Source organism: Protomyctophum bolini (assembly GCF_963924005.1).
Source record: "Protomyctophum bolini genome assembly, chromosome: 21".
Taxonomy (NCBI): Eukaryota; Metazoa; Chordata; class Actinopteri; order Myctophiformes; family Myctophidae; genus Protomyctophum; species Protomyctophum bolini.
The window spans coordinates 19,056,358-19,081,109 of record NC_137882.1 but is presented as its reverse complement, the minus strand read 5'-3'; the positions used below and the strand labels follow the sequence as shown (position 1 = coordinate 19,081,109).

The 24,752-nt window shown below is 46.5% G+C and overlaps 1 protein-coding gene across 3 annotated transcripts in view; it reads right to left on the bottom strand.

The window, feature by feature from the left end:
- Positions 1 to 2,150: 2,150 nt before the first annotated feature.
- mpp7a (MAGUK p55 scaffold protein 7a) overlaps positions 2,151 to 24,752 on the bottom strand; it is a 156,882-nt gene continuing 134,280 nt past the window's right edge. For all 3 annotated transcript variants that reach the window (XM_080793388.1, XM_080793387.1, XM_080793389.1), the window contains 5 exons: positions 18,723 to 18,803; positions 15,021 to 15,114; positions 11,949 to 12,057; positions 9,667 to 9,810; positions 2,151 to 3,363 (listed from right to left, as the gene is read on the bottom strand). In XM_080793388.1, coding sequence (XP_080649514.1) covers positions 3,184 to 3,363; positions 9,667 to 9,810; positions 11,949 to 12,057; positions 15,021 to 15,114; positions 18,723 to 18,803 — 608 coding nt within the window. In that variant the 3' untranslated portion in view covers positions 2,151 to 3,183. The remainder of the gene's footprint in view (positions 3,364 to 9,666; positions 9,811 to 11,948; positions 12,058 to 15,020; positions 15,115 to 18,722; positions 18,804 to 24,752) is intronic.

Sequence of the window (24,752 nt, the reverse complement as noted above, 5' to 3'; positions counted from 1 at the left end):
ACTGTAGCCATCAAAGTGAGCTCTGTGGAAAAGAGGAAATCTGAAGTTTAGCTGACCTGATTTGGACGGGTGGGGGGGATTTGTTTTGGAACGTCATCAACCAAGGAGCCTGTTGAATCCCCCAGCCTGCAGGCAAGACTTATCCAAACCCCCCCGCCCCCCCAAACCCGCTCCCCTTCCAACTGCATGCAGGACTTCACCAAACTAGCACCCCCGCCCCCCCCCCCCCCCTCGCACCCCCTAAAAAGCCAAACGTTTTCTGAAGGTCCACTGACATCTGACTTAGTGCATTTGGCCCAATTCCGTGAGAGGATACGGGGATTTAATTGGGCCACAGTGCTATGAATGTTTCAGTGAACACTGGATGGATGCTGGCCACCACACCACTCCAAGGACTCCTGAGTGTGTCGAAGCACGCAGACTACTACATCGCCCAAGCTCCGCCCAGCCCAATCATCCGGAGAACAATTTAAACGGAATCTTGTTCAATAAAAGACGTCTATAACTCACTAATGAGCAGTAAATGGGCCTTGGGTGAGATAAACAATCAGCGAATGACATTTACTGCTGTTTAGTGCCGTCATATACCAGACAAAAGGTGTCAGTTGTATTTATACAACTGTGCATGCAGCAGTGGGCCTCTGCCTCTGGTGGAGAAGAAAGCTGCCGTTTCTCTCTCAAAGTGGAGTTAAAATGCTTGTGAATGGTACCCAAGGGCACTAGGTCTAGGCCAGGGTCCATTTAAGTTACTGCATAGTCTGATATCACGTCGACAGTTCCATAGTTTGATGGGTATTATTCACTAGGACAACAGTCTGTGTTGACGTTATGATCCAAAGTCGTGTGGATCACCAGGTGCAAACAGTGCCTAAATAGAATGATGAAAACAGGTTTAGTCAAATATGTTTTTAATATAAAATGTAGCACTGTCAAAATATGGAACTCATACAACTTGCCTCATATACAATATTTAATGTACACACTGTAAACCTCTGATTTTGAGCAGTAATACAATTTACCAAGAGCAAAAATAAAATGATATTAACAAATAAAATTGAGATTAAAGTTAATCTAAAGCTGAGCTACAGTACATTATTAATACATGATACTTTAGTGGCATAGTAGTAATAAAAAATACACTATATAGCCAGTGAGTGACTGCAGTATAGGCTTCAATATAGTGCTTTTTACGGTCTATAAACCGGCGCAAAAGCAATGGTATTATCCCTTTGATAATGCGACAAAAAGACTGGATGGAAAATGAATTGTACGTGGGGAGGTGGCTAGAAAAATATGCAGAGCTAAGCTCCCAGAGTTTAGACCTGAGCTGAAGACGCATAGCTAACGTACAACATATAAATACAGGTTTATGATAAGAGGGGCGTTAAAAGTATTAAGAATCAAGTAAATGACACGCATGTGTTAAAAAGCACTGGATTATCCCCTGAACATGACAGCATAGATATAGCAGCGTGGAAACCGTCCTTGTCTAGGATTCATAAGGGGATACCGATAGCGCTAGTGAAGAAGACTAAAAGATGGCATTCTTCAACATGAAGCTCTCTCTATACAACAGAAACACCATAAAGATAAAAAATAAGAAATAAAGTGTGAGTTAGAATAGGAAATGGGGGAGACAACCAAAAAACTATGGACTCTTTAACCCCTATACTACGTAACACGGGACTTATTGAGTCAGAAGTGGCTACTTAGCATTAATTATGGATATTCAAGTGGGCTATGCGCTAATTAGGGCCCTTGTTTAGGCCATAAAGGCTACACCCTAATGAGACATGAATCATGATTGTGAACATTTTCTTCCAACAGCTGCTCATGTGTGCACGTTTGAAGAGCGTGGAGAGGACATTGCTTAAAAAAAAAAAAAGTTTAAAATGTGATGTGATAATGTGATTTTATAACATAATTACATTTACTTACTGTTGTTTTTGTCTTTTATTGTGGTGTTTTCTAGCTGTGATAATGTGATTTTATAACATAATTGCATTTACTTACTGTTGTTTTTGTCTTTTATTGTGGTGTTTTCTAGCTGAGGTGTATTTACCCATCGTCTTGTCTTTAGTGACCTGAGCAAAATGATTTCCCCATGAGGAAAATGAAGGACCTCAGATCTACATGCTGGGCACCGCCACACGAAGGGTGGCCGGTCTACATGCTGGGCACCGCCACACGAAGGGTGGCCGGTCTACATGCTGGGCACCGCCACACGAAGGGTGGCCGGTGTTTTGATCGGGCAAAACAGGCTGCCGGCTTTGGACCCTCATCCAAAAATGAGAGATGGGTTCACAGAGCGCTTATTACAGACGACGGTCGAGATATGCGTATAAAACGGTATGCAAAAGAACAGTTGTAAAAAAACAAAACAAATAAAAACAAAAAAAAACCCTATTAAAATATATTAATTTCTCTTAAATAAAACGACACCTCTGTCCCTTTTATCCCCGAGTGTACCTGATGGTTTTTGCTTAGATGTTGGGGAGCAACAGTTCGCGGAAGCATATTTGAAGACAGAAGGCAAACCTTTGTTTTTCTCCTCAGTTCTCCTGTGAGGACGTGTTCTGTACAGACATACTGTACGCATGTCTACTGTCCACCCCCAAGGAAAATAATCTCAATCCCTTTGGTATTCTAATGACCTAACGTGACACACACACACACACACACACACACTCTCTCTCTCTCTCTCTCGAAGGAGTTCCAGTGCTGGCACGCCACTGATTGGCAGGCTCTCTGAGGTGCTGGCTGCCGGGTCTTGAGAACCAGACAGTCCCCGATCTGGTCTGGACAGATGAGCCCAAAAACCAGGGCAAAAGGCTCAGGCCACACCCCCTACCACCCACAGTATTGCAGACAGCCGACGCCCTCTGCAGAGGTCCTAAGCGTTGCTCCAAGAGATCCAGGTGTATAGAATCAACACATCCAGATCCAGGTCTTAATCGACCTATAGATCACAGACAGAGGGTCAGGTTCGGTCCAGTCCAGGCCGGTCTGGTCCAGGGACACCCGGGACAGTGACCGCGCAGTGCTGGCGCTGTCCAGTTGTATCCCAGTCATCCCTTCGTCACATGATCAACAAAAAAAAGCCCTGCCTACTTTTTCCTCAAAGTCCTTCCCTTTCCCCCCCCGTCCCTCGCTGCCTGTAGTCCTGTTGCATTCATGCGAGTCTCAGGAATGCATCCAGCCGACGGGCACCCAGTGCGTCTCCGTCTCCACCTTCTTCAACGCCAGACTCAGCTCGCTGAAGGCCGCCACCAGGTCGTCGTTGACGATGACCTTGTCAAACAGGTGTCCGTACTGGCTCTCCATCTGCTGGGCGGTAGTGAGCATGTCCTGAAAGTCCTCCTCCTGGGCGGGAGGAAAAACAATGGGAACGGGAAGGAAAAGTGGCCAAGTTAGTGCTCATTGTTCACATCCGTTTGTTCCAAAACCTAGAACAGAGAGGAAGACAGGTCATGGAGAAAAAACAGAAAAAGAGCAAATTGTGTGAAGAGGGCCAAAGAGTCCAAAGAGGGCCAAGGCAGAGAAGGCAAAACAGAAAATCTCTGTTAACATTTATTCGTCACAAACAAGCAAATATAGCTCACGAGCAAACAAGACAGGAGATAAATTCATATGCTGTAAACACAAATAAACATAAAATGCCCCATAACAGAGCCCTTTATAACCACCCAAGGTCACTATACCCACACATACAAACACTGACGCAGACCACGGACAGAACCCTCATAGGACAACCTGACCTCAAGGAATTTTCATAATTTCCTCCGCTGAATACATGCGGCTGTCCTCTCCCAATTCACAAGAAAAATAAAATACGCTCAAAATAAGCATGGGCCAAAAAATCGCCATAATTGACACGACATGAGAACTATACATAATTGATGCATGCCAGTCTGGCTTTTATATGTGTGATGGGGCAATGACAGCTTGCGGACAAACGCCCCGTTCGGTATTGGACGTGGAAGCTCGATCATGCCATGGGAACTCGTCGTGCAACATCTCGTGGTCTCCCATACAATACTGTACATCTGGCCGCTACCAGAGACAGTTCAAATTCTGTACATGTAGGTTTTCACTTGAACTGTCGAGTTTCTCTTTACTATGTTGAAGAGGGGGCTGCACAGAAAGATTGCCCAATCACACTTAAATGTGTTGCTGCTGCTGCTGTATTCCTAGAAATGTCTTCTGTGCTGTGCCCAGGTAACCATCTAGGGTGGTCCTACTGGGGCGTTCTGGTTGAGGTCGGTTCTGTGGGCCCTGGTTGATTGTGCCATCTAGGCATACAGCTAAAGTGACTGACTAATGTGTACTGATTTAGCTGCTGTTTTTATTGGGAACATTCAACTTTAGATTTCCGGATAGATATGGTTTTATATTGGCTCACGCTGCCAAACACGCAATTATAAATACACACACAAATGCACATTCATACGCCAAACTCAAACGTTCACGGACACACAGTGCTCGCTAAACCTCACACGAGTATGCAGCTATATGCAGTGTGTGTATGCTGCGTGCACACTGTGCACTTAAACACAGCCTCATTAAAATTGAAAACTCTTAAAACGACTCGCCTTTTAGAGACGTTGCGCCTAGCCAGGAGTTACTTCGGAACGTTTTTTTGCGGTTTTCCGCCTCATATTGGATTAGCCCCCTGGCTAAATATAAAGCCTGCAGCTCGCAGTGACACTTTCTAAACGCACTGTCTCCTTTGGGCTTGGCTCCCGCAGTACGTGTTGGATGGACCTCGCAAGGCAGTAACCCAAACCTGCCCACGCCATCTCACGCTCGATTGTCTTTTGTGAGCGGAACATGATGGTTTTATCAGCCCCTGTCTCCGAGGATGAGAGAGAAGACGAAGGGAGATGAAAAGACGGTCCGAGGGAGGACGGAGGGGTTTGTTGGTCTGGGGAGGAAGTCGCTCCACCGTAGGCCTATATTGTCTCTGTGATCTGTCCTCGCAGGACTTTCCCCGTGTGCACTGCTGGAGCGTGACCAAGCAGATAGATGACCACTCTGTCCTCAAGCCAAAAGCAAACGAAGAAGCACCTTGGACCCGTACTGGCAGTGGCGCAAGCGCGGACCCTTATAGACGCTTGTGTACTGTTGTGTGTCTGCCGTTTCCATGTGCACCGGTAAAGGGCTGCGTCGCCGTCTGTGTGCGAAGCTATAGGCGATGCCAGGTGAAAGAGCATGAATCAGACACAGGCAGAAAGAAGCCAAGCGGGGGTCAGGGAGTTGGGGGTGGCGGGGGAAGTGGAAAGATAATCAGAGAGAATAGAGTGAAACGAGAATAAGTTAGGTCGGGAACGATAATCGTTTCAGCATCGACATCGCAACGTGCACATATGCAGACATGAGGCCCGTTGGGCCCATCCGTCACACTACACAAAACCCTTTTAAATGCTCGATAGAAAATGAAAGCAAGGTTTACATTCTTCAAGGTTTACATTCTTCAAGGCGAAACTTGAAGAAAAACATAAATAACATACTTTGCTTACCTTGCTTTGTATGCACATTGAAAGAAGCGGGGTTACCTTTCGTAACCTACTGTTTTGTTGTGATGACGTGATCAAAATATAATCATGTATTTGCCAGTATCATGTAGCTCTATACAACAAAGGTATACGCCCATGACAGCGAGCAATGGTACAAAACTGGTAAAATATTATAATAATATTAATCATATTCGGATATTCGGTTTTGGGTAACCGTTTCCTATATCCAGCATTTGGTTTCGGCAAAGAATTTCCCATCTCTAGCTATAATGTGCCATTAAAATAAGAGACCAGTAAAGAACAAAGAGTCACAGAATACAAATGCAATTAAATGTTAGTTGAGATGAATACACGGAAAGAGAGAAATGTGGGTGCAAACAAGACAGGAGATAAATTCATATACGGTAAACACAAATAAACATAAAATGCCCCATAACAGAGCCCTTTATAACCACCCAAGGTCACTATACCCACACATACAAACACTGACGCAGACCACGGACAGAACCCTCATAGGACAACCTGACCTCAAGGAATTTTCATAATTTCCTCTGCTGAATACATGCGGCTGTCCTCTCCCAATTCACAAGAAAAATAAAATACGCTCAAAATAAGCATAAGTAAGCGAGGAAGACAAGAGACAGTACAACAAAAAAAAGAGTCACAGAATACAAATGCAATGAAATGTTAGTTGAGATGAATACACAGAAAAGGAGAATTGTGTGTGTGCGACAAGTCAATTAACGTGAAGCTGAAAGAAGGATACAATGAGAGAACAGCTGAGAAGGACACGTATTTGAATGGCAGCGGGACAGGCCGCAGGGAGAGCGTTAGCCTCGGGTAGAGAACAGCTGAGAAGGACACGTATTTGAATGGCAGCGGGACAGGCCGCAGGGAGAGCGTTAGCCTCGGGTATGATCTCGTCAACCTCTGGCCCGGCAGCTTGGAGCCCTGCGGTCTGCTCGCCGCGACGGAAAATCTGCTTTTATTGATCCCAATAAAATGCACCTGCCCTCTGTATTAACCCGTTCTGACCCGAGATCAGATTCTAAAAATGTCTTCTACATCCTGACAGTTTTCATTCTGACCTGAGATCAGATTCTAAAAATGTCTTCTATGTCGGTCGCTCTTTGATTTTTCAAAAATAGCAGACCTACAAGCTTGTAGAGCGCCACTCGGTGGCGCGCTATGAACTTGTAGATCTGCTATTTTTCAATAGCTAAAGCACGACAAAATGGGTTCCCGCCCAAAATGGGTTAAAATGATAAAGTATAACAAAAACGGAACGGATCTGGTTCGGGAAAAGGTCCATGGGGTTTTTATTCTTTTCCAGAGAATAAAATATATGACCCTGCCTGCTTGGCTTGGGAGTCCGTTTAAATGTAATTTAATTTCACTGTCAGTCGACACAGTCTCCAAAACTACAAAATCTTTGGTGGTTTCAGTGGCTTGCGTAGAATGACTTGGGAGTGTGTTGCATCAGGTTCTGGTCAACTTCTACAGTGTGCTTCCACTTTTTTGTATTTTACCAGAGTCTGAAATACTCATGGCTCTAACAACAGGCCAAGACGTCGGAGCGCTCTGCTAAAACAATACGAGGACTGTTCATAGGCCACATTATCATTAAAGCAGACCCTCTCCGGAGAGAGAGAAATACAGCTGGCGTTCTGGGTGAAATACATCTGAGGCATCTCACCAAAACAAGGGCTTCTCTTTCAGCCCCTCTACAGGCAAATAGCTGGTGCGGGGGCCTTAAGGCCCTGTCAGCATCCACTAACATTTACATGGCGTAGAGTGGGTTACCTGGCTGGGAAATACGCCTCTCCAGTCAGATGGCTGTACAGAGGCATGCTTGTGTTGCAATACCTGAGAGACTGCAAGGAATCTAATACGTGGCCAATATCCCGTGGTGGAACAAGTACTCAACAACGGTACCGGTAAAAGTATCAATACTGCAATCTAGGAATACAAGTAAATGTCCAGAATTCAAATTCAAAACGCAGAATGTCCCATTTCAAGTTTTCAGATGTTTAAAACATCTTTCGAAAATAGACGATCTACAAGCTTGTAGATGGGCTATTTTCAAATGGCCGAAATGTACTGTATATAGGTATGTAGTGGTTAGTTAGTGTGTGTGTGTAAAGTTTAAAGTACTAATAGCTCAACATTTTACTTAAGTACAGTACTTACTTTCCACCACTGCCAATATCAGGGCATTCATGCATCAGCTGTTACAACTGAGGTGTACTTTGTGCATAAGGAGGCTGACATCAAACGGTATGTTACAGCTGTATTAGCTGGAAGTATTTTGATGACTTGTTGACTTTAAAAAAAAAGAAAGGCTACAAACGAAGACATGCCAAGTTTAATACTCACGTATTTATTTAAACTAAATAAACTAGACTAATACTTTGACCCGATGAACTCATGAGGTGGACTCATACTGAAAACTGGAGCAGCCGACGTCACCAACATCAGACCCACTTCTGACCTTCCGAACTGAGAAGCTGGGCCCAGGGGCTCACAGGCTCTCCTTATGAAAATGAGAGCCGACTTGTGCTACGCTATGCAACAGACTCACAGTAGGTTGTCTGACAGGGAGTACTTTAAAACACTGTGGAACCTCTGTGACGCGACGTATAGCGAGGCGAGCAACAGAGGAGGACCGAGGGATGTTCCGAGTTAGAGCTGACCTTTCGACAATGACCCCGCCGACTTTCTCGTGCTCTGCTCCGCACAGCGTGTGTGTGTGTGTGTGTGTATGGTAACACCTCCTGTGAGTGAGCAGAGCAGACGTACGTTTAGGGGGGTGATGCGTTTCAGATTAAACCCAGAGAGAGCCTCGCGGAGGTAGCGCGAGGTGCTACGAGAGCCGTGACGCCCCCCCGCGGTGCTGCACCTGCACCCCCTTCACACCCCGTCACCCGCTCTGCCTGTACCCTCCACCCCCCCCCCCCCCCCCCCCTCCCCCCTCCACCTTCTCCCTTCAACACTGGCTCGCTGTGAGTTTCCATCACTTTCACAGCCAGTCTCTCTCTCTCTCTCTCATCTTCTTCTCGCCTCACGGCAGCTTCTTCGTCGTGTCATCCATCCCTTGGCGTGTCGGTGACCTGAGACTTGGCCCCGAACCCGGCCCTGGGAAAGGGAAGGGGGAGCGAGAGAGGCAGGCGAGCGAGCGGCCCCCAATGAGTGGTGGGCCCGTCTGGGGCTGGGAAAACCATCATCCAATCCTTCCACAGACGGAGGGCACCGGGCGCAGCGGGAACGCCAAAACGGCTAATTGGTCTCATCTGGGCCCCCGCGGGGGACAGCAGAAAGGTGTGCGGGTGATGACCTCATCGCGCGCTCGCACACGCACACACACACACACACACACACACACAGTGCCCCGATAACTTTTGTTATTTCTTGCTCTGCTAACCCGTTAAACAGGAGTAAAGCCACATGTGCCTACATCGCCCTCTCCTAATCACCCTCCAGCTGGATTCACCATCCATGTCCTTCATGTCAGGTCAAAGCCTTCTGAAGTGAAGGATGTGTTAAGAAAGCAAAGCAGATACAGTATACACAACAGGCCCACTTCCCCCAAAGGAACAGGGTCAGGGCAAAATACAAATGGTATTTAGTTTGTGTCTGTTTTGTTTTGTTACTCCCCATGTCCCCTTTCCCCAAAAGGACCACAACGGAAACAAGCCGAACGGCTTTCTTGTGTCTGTATGCTTTTGAATTAATTTTCAATCAATCAATCAAGCATTCTGACTAACATTTAAACACTGGGAAGGAATCGTCACACTTATACAGTATGCATGTGAAATCAATGGTCCAATTTTCCACGATACAGATCAAGCTAATCCCTTTTGATCTGAAAAGAGTAAGATTGAGGCATATCTGTGATTTCATAAACTGCCAGCTAATGTGGTGGCATACTGAACTTTCATATGGTTATCATAACATTACAGTAGTATATGTACCCCTAATGCAAATAGTTTTTTTCCCCAAAATATGATAATCTTTTGAATACTGACTCTCATGGGCTCAAGAGGTCTACAATTATAGTAATCGTTTGTGGTTTATTGTTATATTTGTGATTTTCTGTCTTACAGGTATAGTCTTGCAGTGAATGTGATTGTGCGTCTGGAGGTGGACTTACTGTGAACGGCTTGGCGGAGCCCTTGTCGTCCTTGCTCGAGATGACTTTAGCGTTCTTCCGGGTCTCCCTCAGTCGATCAATGGGCGGAGGCTTCACAAACACCACGTAGGGTTTGAACTCTGCCGTGCGGAGATGCTTTACCGTCTGAATGGACACAAGGACAGGAGAGCATGTCTTTGGATGTATATTTCATATTTCAAGATCCCGTGACTGTTTAGGAATATGATAAGATTATTCCTTTTGCTATTATCAAATTGAATATGTGCACATGGACAAGGACAAGAAGTGTGTTTGTGGATGCATGATGTGTGCTTGTTTAGCCGTTAAGGCTGATTCTACAAGTGCCTTCTAAATTAGATTTCAAGAGAAGTCTAAAATAGCAAATGCACAAGCTAGCAGCGTGGCACAAAGTGCTGTGAGCTTGTATATCTGCTATTTCTTTTATAGCCAACGCTACACAGATTCTAATGGATTAGATTAGAATCATACTGTATATGCACAACAAGTGGAGAGGCTCAGTAAGTAGTCTCGCATTACCAGACGGTTGCCTCCGTGATTTCCAAAAGCTTCATCATACAGTCTGGGCCAACGGAAGAGCTATCATGAGTAAGTGATAAAGTGGAAGTGGAGCCTCCTCCCCACTCCTGTTTCGTCTGTACAGTCGCGCACATTTACCCTAATATAAATAGAAATCTAAGCATAATAGCTTGTTGCTTAGCAGAAAAGGAAATATAAAAATAAAATGTAAAAGATATTTTAAAATATATTGAACGGAAATGGCAGCTTCCTTACTCAGCTCACGGGGGCTATACTGTAGTTCCAGACTCTACTGTATGTAGCATTCGAAGATGGTGGAATAGTTGTCTGGCTATGGGAGACTACTCAGTGAGTGACACAAGAGACAATGCAATGCTCTGGCTGTGTAGTGGTTGGTTGTGGTAACATCACTTCACAGCAGGAGTAGGAGGGAACCCAGCAAACACAGCGGCAGTCTCGTACACAACATCTGCAGGGCCTCACTCACTCGCTTGCTGATCGGCGGCGATGACAGCACGATATGCCACTGCTGGCTTCACAACCAACACGTCGTGTGTGTGTGTGTGTGTGTGCGCACACGCTTAAAAACCTGGTGTGCACAACACATGTGACTGTCTGTGTGTGTTTGTGTCTATGTGTTGCATGTGTACCGTGTGCGGCGTGGTATGTAGTGTCTGCGTGCATCCATGCGCGGAACCTCAATGTGTGTACTGTATGTATATGAATTCGATATACTGCATCTCGGGAATGCAGTTGAACCGCAGAGGAAGAGAAGGCTGAATGTTTTGGCGGCGGCGAGCCCTCGGGCCTCCTCTGAGCCCGGCACAGAGTTTTTGGACCCCTCACTGTGAGCAAGCAAGGAGTTGGGGTTCCAAATCCACAGGTGATAGGAGGACAGAAGAGCCGGCCGGCTGGGGGTGGGAGAAAGGAGGAAGAAAGCATGGGATGACCATCCGTCTCCATCAGGTAGAGTGAGGAAGATCACTTTCATCGGCCCACTCGCAGTCAACGCGGGGCCAACACCGCTGCATGGTACTGACAGGCCCGCTGATCTGATCCATACGTCATGGAGAATGAGCTGGCTAGGCACTCGGCCGGAGATATACAGTACAGTACAGCGGACTCAAGTGATTTCCGATTCACATGAACATGAAACGTGTGCGATGTGCGTGTGTACATACACGAGTATACAGTACGTGAGTTAGGCTCGCGTGTGTGCAAGTGCTTCCAAGTGCACGGTTCCACCCGCTGAGGGCTGGGCCGCGGAGGCCCCAGCGGCCGACTCTCGGTGGCACTCAGGTCAGGGCGGTTTGCGGACATGCCAGGGTAAGCTATATAATGGTATAGTTGTGCCTGCGTGTCATTATCCACTGAGGGAAAACAAACAGAGGAAAGCCTGCAGGGCAGAGACGGGGCAGTGTACGTGAGCCTGGCCCTGAAGAGCAAGGCAGGGTTTGCATGCAGGGGCCTCAGCGACATGCCGGCCACTTGTGTAAGGGCCGATCACCACCAACCACCCAGACACATAAACCAAAGAGGAAATCTTCAAATAGAGGGAATTAGCTGTAATTGCTCCCTAAAAATGCAGCCGCAAAACCCGGCTTTGGGTAACCCAGTAAGCGGCCGAGGCCTCGAAGAAAGAGCGAGAGAGATCTGCTTGTGAGATAGGTAGAGACAGAGGTGTGTGTGTGTGTGTGGGGGGGGGGGGGGGGGGGGGGGGGGTGTAAGGGGAACTAGACACTCACATGAGGTTGGACGTCCAATAGGCACACTTTGTTCTTGGAGAGGACAGAATGCACGGCGTCCAAGCTCGTCCCATAGTAGTTCCCTTTGTACTCGCCATGCTCGACGAACCTGACGAAAAAGGCCAGAGGTGTATGGAAAGAAAGCGAGAGAGAGAGATGGAGAGAAAGAGAGACAATTTTAAAGCCACATAGAGGAAAGTGCAGCGATCAGAATGATTATCTTGTTGTCCTTTTGCAACAAGTAAATGGACATTAAAGATGTGAGATTAATGAGCCAGCAAAGTTATGTTAGAAGCTCCTCCTGGTCTGTTCTACTACGGTCTGTGTCCACACGCACACACTCCTGAGATTGAGCTCAGAGAATAATGACATAAAGCCCCTACGGATCCACAGTGGGCGACGAGGGATTAGTCTTCCCACCGCTGACAGATCTGAAGGTATCATTCTTTGCCGCAACGCGAAAACCAGACGTTCTGGCAAAGCCGCGTCCTATATAATCTCCTGTGTTACCCTTTCAATCAGTAACACCTGCTTGCTCCAAAGTGCCCAGAAAAAAAGTGAAAGAAAACTCGAACGTCAAAAGCCTCCGTCACCGTCACTAATCCGGGGCTCAAAAACCAGCCTATTGAGTGACACACGAGCAAACAAACATGTTTCCAACCTGATAATCTCCCCCTCCTTCACACCAATCAGCCGAAAGCCAACGGTGTTCATTTCACCCCAAATCAAAGAAAGAAATGAAGAAAAGTTAGGGCAAGCACGCAGAGCACCAACGTTGGAAAATGTTCAACATATCAAGAGGACCGTGTTCTGCTCTCAGCCTGCTGAAGACGAGAGCTGGACAAACTACTGCCTCGCTATGCTTGATGCCATGTCGAGGCCAAATACGTTTTTTCTTTTTTTATAGTAATTGCCTGAGTTTAACTCATTCCGAAAAAGAGAGAGGCTTTAAATCTCTAACAACTTTCATATTTGGTTATGGGAAATTCATTTAAGAGCATACAGTAGCAGCTGCTGCTAACAGCCTGTATTTAAAATCTCATGCCCTGCAGTCAGCTCACTGGGCTGGTCTGTCCTGTCGTCACTGGACATGATGGTACACAGAGTCTGAGGAGGAGGAGGAGGGCATCCTGGTGCAGGAGAGCTTTGACTGTGTTGAGCGTAAACGTATGGACGCCTGCCATCTTTAACCCAGACAGACTAGGGTTTCCCTTGGGAAAGTTGGACATGCCGTGCATGCACCACACACATGCACCACGCGCACGCACACACACGCACACACACATGCGCGAGCGCGCACGCACACGTTTGTTGTGGACCTGTTCCATGCAGAGCAAAGCTGCTGAAAACCAATTGTTTCTGTTAGGATTATTCTTCTGCGCCAAAAGTATCTGGATGTCAGAAAACCACAATAAGCTGCAGATTCGACACTTGGCAGTTAGGAATTGGAAATATCACCATTTCAATGAAATTGCACAGATTGGCAAGATGGTGGCTCACAACTAATTTTACGGTTTGGCTTCTAATTTTGGAATTAATTCAAAAGCAAAACAAACAAAAGAATAATTTCTAGTAGAGAGTAGATCACCCATGATCTACTCATTGTGCCAAGAACAGTGAGTAGATCAAGACAATGTAGTTCAGTTATCTTCTTAGATTTAAGCATTTTGTTTAAAATGCCTAAATGCTCCTGATGAGTAGGCAGGTGCCTTGGCTTCAAGCTTTTTTTTAATACATTAAACTACATCCTGCAGATTATGGCATACAGTATATTGTATTACCATTAGCCATTCAGAGCGTGAACGATTTTGTATATCTATGTTAATATTTGTTCTGTAAAGGCTTCTGTAAATTATTAAACATAATGAAACAAATGAAGCAGTAATACACTCTCAGTGTGTAGATCCAGCTTCTTCTGAAAGTCATTATCTTTATCTTCTTTATCATCTTCTATGCTTGGACCACAGTATATTTTGTTTGGTTGTTTTCTCGAGCTTGGCTTTTTGGTGCGGACTGCATTGTTTCTGGATCACGCAACTCAACGAGGCATAGCGCAAACAGGGCGGCCAACTCGCTGCTCGGGACTGCCTTGTAATTTTCGGCGTAGTGTCCTACGCGTCGGGCCCACATCACAGCCCATGCAGCTCACCAATACCGACTAACCGAAAAACATTGCATGTCTCGACCCGCACCACAGCAGGGTCTAAATATACATCTACCCTCAAACCCCCCCTTACCCCTTTCTATGTGCTATGACACTCCACACACTGTCTCAATGCCACAGGCTTCCTGTTGTGCTGTGTGCGTGTTTGTGTAAATGTAAATGTAAATGCATTGCATGTGCGCCCCATGCACCCCCCCCCCCCCCCCATCCCCTTCTACCGCTTGTGTGAGAATCGCCGAGAGGCATCCATCACGTGAAAGTCTATTGCGATTTGCGTTTCATTCCGGCGGACTGCGGATGTCGAGGCGAGCTGCGGTGTGGCTGTCGGATGGCGGCTTGGTGGCCGTCTACAGGAGGCCAGACTGAGAGCGGACGGCTGAGGGTTGTGTGGAAGCCGAGACAGGCGGGGAGAGACCTTGAGGCCGGTGTCGGGAGATCTCTTACCAACGCAGGCCCCGGCCCTGTCAACACTAACTCACACTTGGTTACGCAGATGGATGTCTGCGGCACACAGATGGAGAGGAGAGGCCTGTTTTACAGTGGCAGCATAGTACTATGTAATGTCTGCGGCTAAGGACTGGCACACCGCCGCTAGTGGCCGAAGGACATTGCAGAGAACAGGTTGGATTTGATTCCCGCACATGCTTATAACCTAGCGTCCCTATTATGGGGCTAACATTCAGCGATATTTAGTGTTAGAGCGACAACCGGAGGGGGCGTAGAGCATAGAGCGGATACGGGCAACTACTGTACAGTGTGTATAGTGTTTAAGTGTGAGCTCAGCTCACAGAGATCACTTATGTTTTAAATGCTATAGCACTGTGCCTAACATAGATACAGGTCTTGAATGTGTCCTTTTCAGAAAATTACAATCTGTTTACTGGTATTGTGTGTGGAGCTGTGCCTACTTGTTGTTATGGATATCCGTCTCGAAGAGATGTTTGGACATGAAGTAGTACTCCACGCCATCAGTCTCCTGGCTCTTCTTGGCTCGACTGGTGTCTGAGAGAGAGAGAGAGAGAGAGAGAGAGAGAGAGAGAGAGAGTGTGCAGGGGGGAAGGGAGAGAATGATTACCTCAAACCCAGACTGTCTGACTCAACGCTGGGGCAGAGCATTTGAACGGAGGCCCTTATTAACATTGCAGTAAGTCTGCATCGTAGCACGCTGCGCCATGCCAACCCTTGTATATATGATTGTGTAACAGCGCTGTAAAATACACAACCTGTAGCGCTCCGCCACTAAACTCAGACACTTAACTGACATGCAGTTGTGGTTTACTGTAGCTTATTAAATTTGGCTTCTGTAACGTAGCCGTGGTGCCCTGTAGAAACAGAAGCTTGTAGCGTTAGCCACCAATGTTCGCCCGCTGCAAGGTAATTGAGTTTGGGAGCTCTCATTAACATCAAGTCCCAACATTTACTTGGCTATAAACCCATGCCATTAAACAGGGGAAAGCGGGGTAGGGGCGGCCGGCGGTTGTGGGAGTTGCGCATGGACACGTGGACGGAACGCGAGAGGACCGCTCCGGAGAATTTGACAGAGGTCGCGGGGTCGACTTGCGCCACGGCTCGTTTCCAGAGTGCCACAGAGGTCGGAGGTGAGCGGAGTGCGCCTCGCAGACAAATTGTCCGCACGTTCCAGCGTGCTCCAAAACAAACCATTAAAACTTTTATCACTGCTCCTACAACCACAACTGCCAAGTTCTTGTTTTTTTTTTTATTCCTTTTTGACGGCCCATGACAAATGTCCTTTTTTCCATACAGTCTTTCTTTTTTCACGTGAGGCTGACTGGTATGGGGTTGAAGTACAACATATGTCGTGTCATGGAGTGAGCCTTCCCGCTGAAGAGGGTTGATTTGATCTTATCAACGGCTCTGGCAAAGGCACCCCTCCTAGAGAAGCAGCCATGTCTTCAGAAAACATATACTTATGCCCCACAATCAGAAATGTGTAATGCCCATTACCCAGCGCAGACCGACGGCAGCACACCATGCATTATTTTGGCATCTGTTTTGTAGCTCACAAAATTACAGTGCAACAAAAGAATCCGCATCCATTCATTTCCAAATCATGGAAAATATCAGTAAGCCTGGACGGGAATCAAAATGTTTAACCCCACACTCTAATGGCTTCTTGCGTGCGTTACTTAGACGGCTGGTTTACATTTTGCAGCGACAAGGGGGAAGAAGAAAATATATATATATAATATAATCTAAAAACAAAGCTTAACCGGGGCCACAAGCTGGTGGTCTACGGAGCTCCGTTTTTCAAATTAACAAAAAGGGGAGGGGGGGTAACGCTTTTGGCCTTAATCCGAAACAACAGCAAGTGTTAAACATATCCATCTGTCTGTTGGCAGTAATCAAAGACTAAAAAAAGAAAAATAAATGGGAGAGGAGAGATACTTTCCGAGTCTCTTTCCTCTCAAGGAGGGCCAGGACTTGTGCCATACGTCTTCTATATGGGTCACAATCTGTCTGTGTGTCTGGGCCATATTAAACACAGCATCATGGGTCACATTTGTGAACAATTAACGGGCCTTGTGGAAACCCAGAAAAAAAGGAAAAAAAAAGAAAAGGAAGAAAAAGGCCCCGGCCAATGGCATTTTAATACCAGGGACATTTTCAAGTGTCAGACGTCGGCGAGGACACATCCATTACGCCGCGCGGCATGTAACAAACATGGCAATTAATATCCGCAGCTCGCTTTATTTTCCTTCCCTTGTTCCTTGTCGCGGCCTCGTCCCAGCCCTGGAACGGTAAATGTGCAATTACTCTGGTGCCCTGCTTAAATGGGCATAAATCACGCAGATTCATACGGCCCTAACATGTTGGCTTTTTGGGACGTCTCGGAATTGCTCAAGAACTCAAAACGGTTGGCAACGCTGGGGACAGGCCTAGTTAAAAGTGGCGATGTTGGACGGCGCTCAGAACCGTGGCAAGCTGTCATTTGGTCCTTAGAGTAAAGGGAGGAGACGGGGGGGGGAGTAGGAAAGGAGAGAGAGAGCGGGGAAAAGGGGAGAAGCAAGGAGAGAGGGAGTAAGAGAGAGAAAGAGAGAGAGAGAGAGAGAGAGTGTGATTGTTATGGAGCCACATCATGAGCCAGGGCAATTATGACATGTCTCCAGGAGGTCGAAAAACGAAGTTGCCTCCATCACCGGGCCTTGTCGTCATTGTCACGGGCCACGGCGGCTGTGAAAAGCTGACAATTACAAAAGAGGAGACCCACTCGCTCTGCAGACCTTGAGAGCCCCTGGGCCGGTCGTTGGGCATTAGTCACTGCCAGACATACCCTCTGTGTTTGTGTGCAGCTATGGGTCTCGTGAACAGGTTTGCATGAGGATTCCTCACAACAAGCCGATCAGGCCCAGAGCCACAGCAGAGAGTAACAGAGAGGCAGACAATTTATTGATGCACATGTGTGTGTAGGAGTATCTGTCATCTGAAGTACTAGGCGTTTGTCGTGGGATAAGCACCTGACAACAGATTAACCTACAGCCAGTCTGGGCTCCTAATGCAGGTGGAGGAAGCAAAATGGTCACTTTATTCCCTTTAAGAGTCAGTGGCCAATGAATTGCAAACATATGCAGGGTCCCAGACGCAAGCTAGACTGACCACAGCAAGGCCCCCATCTCCCCCCACCACTCAATTGATTCCACCCACTCCGGTCCTGGAGAGGGTGGACACAATGGCTAAAACACACTTGCTCGTAAAGCATGGTGCACGCACGCACACACGCACACACACGCACAGTAAGTACAGTAAGTACAGTCAAAAGGTCAGAGAGACAGACACATACAGTATGTTGTCGGGTGAAAACCTCACATGTGCAAAATTGTTACATTTCAGGATTCAAATTGGAAAAAAAGCAAAAGTAGCTTTGTGCCGTGTTTTGAGCTTAGAGATGTTAGAGCTTATAGATACCTGTACTTGTAGATAGTACTTTTGATGCTTTTGTGTGACGCTGTAGTATGTGATCAACCTGAGGACTACCTTTAACCCATTCTGACCTGAGATCAGATTCATACGAGGTTTCCACTGGACACACACTGGTCTGAATAACCCATTCTGACCTGAGATCAGATTCTAAAAAATGTCAGTCGTTCTTCGATTTTTCAAAAATAGCAGACCTACAAGCTCGTATCGCGCCACTCGGTGGCGCGATATGAGCTTGTAGATCTGCTATTTTTCAATAGGTAAAGCATAACATGATGCTAACACCAAAATGGGTGCCCGGTCAGAATGGGTTAAAATGACCAGCGCAACAAGATCTACCAACCAGATCATTATGATGATTAATGCATTAACCCATTTTGACCTATATAAATCAGTGCTATTGAACACCCTTTAACATCTGTTTGTGGGGTTTTTTTACTTAATATTGAACCAATGAAAATAATTTAAAAGTGCTTCTGACTAAACCTCCAAACTACAGGAGACAAATATCTGACAATGTATAAAGTCACCATACCAATTTTAATGGGGCAGTATTGTGTTTTTTCTTCCTGAAGAGTTAATATTTTGGACATACAGTAGCTGGTTTCTGCTATATATAACAGTGTGTGTTCCCATTTCAAACCCGGAGGAAAAGGGAGTAGTGGTGGACTTACGAGGCACGGTCACGCTGAAGTGCTGGGGGTCAGAGATCAGCAGCTTCCTCTTCATCTCGTTCAGCCCAACCCCCGTGGGACCTGCGGACAGACGCACACATACATGCAACGTTAGGACAGCATCCATCACCGGCTCTCTCTACGTTGGGTGATGTAGGTCTATCAGCCTATAGGAGCCAGGAGGCGACGCAGTGGAGAGACAGTCTATGATTGAGGGGGAGAGAAAGAAGCGCTGCGGCCAGGTTGGAACGGCTTCCACTACAAGCCGTCATTCTCGTGGACGCTGATCGATGGGTTTGAGGTCAAACCCTGACGTGTTTACGGACCAGACACACACACACACACACACACACACACACACACGCAAAACACACTAGTCCGGCTCCCCGAGCCAAAGAGATGTTAGATGTTGTTGGCCGAGGACCTCCTGTTCAGCCAACCTGTGTAGCATGGAAAGGAATGGAGAAAAGAAAAAAGAAAAAGAAAGAAACAAAAAGGAGGGTGAGAGAGAGAGAGGGAGAGAGAGAGAGAGCTGCATCCAGGCCTTGCCAAGACACTGCTCTGTTGTGTTTCTACCGAAAGACTGAAAAATCGACAAGGCACTGATCCCACAGGACAGCTGGATTTTCCATCACATACCCAGTGGGGAAAGTGGAGGCTGAGAGACACAGAGAGAGAGAGAGAGAGAGAGAGAGAGAGAGAGAGAGAGAGAGAGAGACTCTCTCTCTCTCTCTGAGACAGACAGACAGACAGACAGACAGACAGACAGACAGACAGACAGACAGACAGACAGACAGACAGACAGACAGACAGACAGACAGACAGACAGAGGTTGCATATTGTTTTGTCTAAAGCGCCTGGCCCCTGATTTTTATAACAAACTCCATCTCCCTAAATCCCCAACTTAATTCCTCTGCAATAAAAGTCCATAGTGTTAATTTAATGGATTTTTACACTCTGATAGTTAAATTAACAATCTGGAATTTGCACGGTATTAGTCTTCCTTTGTATTTCTCTCAATCTTTCCATCCGTCTCCCTCTCTCCATCGACAGTACTTTACTTGGGAGAGAGCCAACATGACCCAAATTGGAACGGATTCGTATCAATGTCCTCAAATAGCTCGGACAAGAAGTCAATAATGATCGGGAGGCTACAAGTGCACCCCTGCACTTCACAGCAGCCTCCCTCGTCTTCAAAAAAGGGGACAGAGACTTGATCCAGGATACAGATTCCTCGCATGCCTGGCGTTCTGGGCAGCCACTCGGATCGCATCAGGGCCCGCTTGGAAATTCATTTCAGCCAGGCAAATGTGTTTAGCAGGTTGCCGCTCGCTCTGAAACAAATGGACAATGAGTTCTCTCTGCGATGCGGACGAGGTGGAAGCGGAGCGAGAGTAAGAGAGGGGGTGGTGATGCTGGACGAGCTCAGAGGGACATAAGCTCTGCGCTGAGAGAGAGCGAGGAGGGCTTTCTGATCTCGTTCCCCCGCATTTCATCTGAGACCCAAACCAGGAAGCTCTGCAGAGATCTACATGCCTGATAAATAGGTGTGGACATCGAGGCTCTTTTAAGAACAATCTCAGGCCTCTCCACAGATGAGAGATCTTTCTCGGCCCTTGCGCTCGCACACACACACACACACACACACACACACACACACACACACACGCAGCAGACAATTTCACACCCCCAAACTCCCTTTTTTCCTTTTGTGCACCCAAACACACATGGTTTCGAGACCTATTGTGAGAGTGCTGTAAGTGATAAAAGCTGTTTCCTCCACACGTTCACTCCGCTACGCATTCAAACAGAGAGAGAGAGAGAGAGAGAGAGAGAGAGAGAGAGACATAAAAATACCCCCGACCCTTTTTGGGCCAACGGCGTGAGGCGTTCTGTGGTTACCGTCTCGCATAAACAAGCACGGGGTCCAAGCGAAGACAGCAATCAATCTTAGCCCTGGAGAGACGGAATGAGAGAGAACGTTTTGGGGATGAAGAGAGAGAGAGAGAAAAAAAGAAAAGAAAAGTCAAAGAGAGAGAGAGAAGCCCGGGGGTTGAGGGCCCGTGTGATTTATTAAGACGAGGAAACGAGGAGTTCATTTTGAATTTGTTTCGGGGCGAGCGAGAGGAATGCGACGGGGGGGCTGTTTGAGCGAGGCCACGGGACGGTGTTGATGTAGGTGTTGGGGGAGGCAGAGCGTGGTGATGCTGGCCCTTTTTATGAGACCGATCTCAGTGGTGCCGACAGACGGTCAGCCCTGTGGGCTCACAACACACACACACACACACACACACACACACACACACACACAGAGTGCGGTCCTTTTCGGACAGATGTTCGCTCGGCAGAGTGATCAGTGCCTGCTGTGATATGACCAACAGCCCCACTTGTGCTATCTCATTAAGCAGTTTTCACCTTGTATACATCACTGCCGTGTAGGCCAGTTTCATTAACCATATAACATAAGGCAGCGGGATATCTTCAGGATACCTTTTTAAAAAAGCCCATTCTCTAGAACCGCACCACTGACTGTGCCAAAGCAACCTAGTAGGCCCACCGTGGTCTTTTTTAAAGACAGGCAGAGGCAGCCCACTGTGGTCTGGGTCCATCGTCTGACCTACAAACAGGCACCCGCTTTGTGCATTGTTTGTTTCAAACAATGCAGCCCTGGACACAATGGCAAACTAATAAAATTAGCCGCCACAATAAAAAACAAAAATAAAATGCATATTTCTCCGACTAGACTGCTGTATTTATATTGTGTTTGTGTGTGTGTGTGTTCCCTTCTCTCTCTTCTGTCTCTCTCTCCCTCCCTCCCTCTCTGTTTCCTTCGGAGGCGAGGCCTGGGGTGCTCCTGGCCTCGCAGGTTGCCGTGCCAGTAAAAGTGTCAGACTTCATTACCGCACTCATTAGAGAAGCAGCCTTTAATATCGCAAGCTTAATAACTTCCAGGCCAAATGCGGAGCACATCACATGGAGTTAGCGCTGAGAGGCCGAGGCCGGGCCCTGGCAAGGCCCTGATCCAAGCCCCCACAAAGCCTCCCACAACGCTAGGGCTGAGGTTGGCCTGCTTGACCGAGCCACAACCCTGCCCGCCTGCCTCACACTTAACGCCTGATTTATATTTTTCGGTTGTGCACCGAAAACAGCAGATTTACAAGCTCACAACACGTCGCGGTGAAACGAGTTGTGAGCTTGTAGATGGGTAATTTGCAGTGCATGACGCCGGCACGCATGCTAAGCATAAATCTGGAGCTGGAAAGCACTATAAACTACCTTCACATTGTTATGGATACAATCACACAATTATACATATGCGCAATATGAATGGGAAGTTTTCAATGGGAAAAAAAAGAAACATGGTTTATTTATTTTTTAATGCAGCCAATAAAGTTTTGGAGGCCTTGCAAAACTATTTTGGCTTACTAAGCGATGGAGGAACTGATGTAGACGTGGGTTAGGCCTCAACCCGAACTAACAACTTGAATCCGTCAAAAGCCCTGTGTCAGGTTACCGTGAAACACAACTGACCTCATGCTACAGCAAAACGAAATACGCGGACATCGACAGATCTTTCCTTCCAATCAAATAATCAGATTTCCTTCAAAAACATCAGCGGTTTAAAAAAGAAAAAGCTGCACATGTTCAAATATATTTTGGTTGGCTGTCCGATTAGAAAATGTACAAAAACAGATAAGGATCTTGATTTGTGTTTGAAACCGAATATGTGGAGACACCGTTCAAAGTGTGGGGCGATTGCCGTCGGGTCACTTATTAGTGATTATGATCGACCTGTGAGTCTGCAAAAAAGCCTTCAGGGATTCCCAAGAATGCTTTGGGGGACGTCTCGATGTAAAAACAACTGTGAGGAATGTGTTGCGTTCGAGCAAAGTGGAAAGAGAGTGGAGCCAAGGCCATGGCCAAGGAAAGCACAGGAGCCTGGGTCCTGTTTGGAGGACCTACAGTACAGTACAGTACAGTGCATGGCTATTTCTCTCCTCTCTTCTGGACCGACACGCAATTCAATGAATGCTTTGTAACACTGTAAAATCACGAGGGATAATTTAACCATTTTCAACCTCTGACATGGCTCTGTGATATCACAAGCTCATGGAGGTTACCAGGATATTATGCCTCAAACAGAACTCCATAAGGGCATGAAAGGGACACAGATAGACAGTCAGGCAGACAGATTTGTACCGTATGTACTGTGGGGCTTAAGTGTTTAACGGAGGGTGTAAAAGTGCGCCGTGCGGAGAGGCAGAGACAGAAACAGGGAGATGATAAGAGTGCAGCAGCAAAACGATGGAGAGTGTCTGTTGAGGGGAAAAAAAGTAGTAGATAAAAAAAAAGGGGGAGCGACAGGGGGCGGGGCGGACTAAAATGGAGAAACATAAAGCAGACCTCTTTCTCTGGGCCGCTGCTTCGTTAGGTGTGAAATTGCCTGTGGGTTGTCGCCCAAATTGTGGAAGTTAATTGAAAATATTTACATTAGCGTGACGGGGGGAAGGGTCAGCATCCTCCACGGCATGAGGCTGTGACGCGCTGGCAGCTGAACTGGGCTCGCTAATTAGCAACACGCCTGATGGAGTCCATGCTCGCCGGCGAGACCAAGGCCTCTGACGTTGTGCCAAGAAATACCCCGGCAACCAGTGGTGGAAAAAAGTATTGAAAATTGAAAATACTCTGTTACGTGTAAAAGTGATAATGTAACGGTACAGAAATTAGTGGCGTCAAAATGTACTTATAAAGTACCAAAAGTGAAAGCACTCATTATAAAGAATGTCCGTTTTGAAAATAGCAGATCTACAAGCTCACAATTGAGCTTGTAGATATGTAGATAGGGCTGAAGTGGTTAATGTCTTGTAATAGACACTGATGGAGGCTAGATAGCCGAAACGTTTGTCCTTGATCCATCATGCAAGAATAAAAACTAAAATGCAGTCTTTACCTTTACTTCCATTATATGGTTTGAACGGGTAACGCACCATAAGTCAGAGCGCGGTGGTCTCAAGAAAAGATAATAATCTAAATCTAAAGTAACTAAAGTTTCCAAATCATTGTAGTGCAGTAAAAGTACAATATTTGCCTCTGAAATCAGTGAAATGTAGTGGAGTAGAAGTAAAAGTACTGACATTTTGAAATACTTCAGTAAAGTAAAAGTACCTCACAATTGCACTTACTTACTTAAGTAAATATAAAAATGAGTTACTTTTCACCACTGCCGGCAACACAACTCATGAGAGTCTGAAGAGAAAGAGAGAGAGAGAGAGAGAGAGAGAGAGAGAGACTCAGAGAGAGAGAGAGAGACTCAGAGAGAGAGAGAGAGACAGACAGAAAGCGAGAGGTTAAAAAAAGAGGGAGCGTGCTTTAGCCTTCGTTGTCAAAAGCATTCACGTTGAGCAAAAATTCACGGCTGTTTCAAACAGCTGTCAGCGGCATCTGCAGTGTTCATGAAGACTAGCGGAAGCCTGGAAAACAGAGTTGTGAGTTGTCATTCGAAGGGAAAAACTAATTCCTTGATAAATGGAAAAAAATTGCCAACAGGCCATGAGAAAATGTATGGAATGCTTTTTGTTCCACTGAGTTCTTTGACATTACCCCCCAAAACATATTTCCCCCGATACAAATATCTAGCCTGAAAGAAATTAAGAAAACAAAAACGCACACAAATACGCACATAAAATGTGGAAATTTTTTGAATTAAACGAATTTGGTCCTTAAAATGTCTTTACCGTTGCACCTGGCTTAACATATTGTTCCACCACCCATTGGCAACACTCGTCCTTCAACCACAAATACAGGACGAGAAACCGCTAAATTCATTTCAAGACCTTGGCAGCTTATAAAGCTCCTTGGAGGGCTTTGTAACACCCGCTTCCCCAAGTCAAGTGTTAACAATTCTGGCGGCTTTGAAAAAAAAAAGACATAAAGAAGGGAGAGATCGAAAGAAGGACATTGAGACCATTGAGGTGGCTGTAAATGCAGGCATCGAACGTGACTGATTAATACTCGGCCTGCTGCACCATT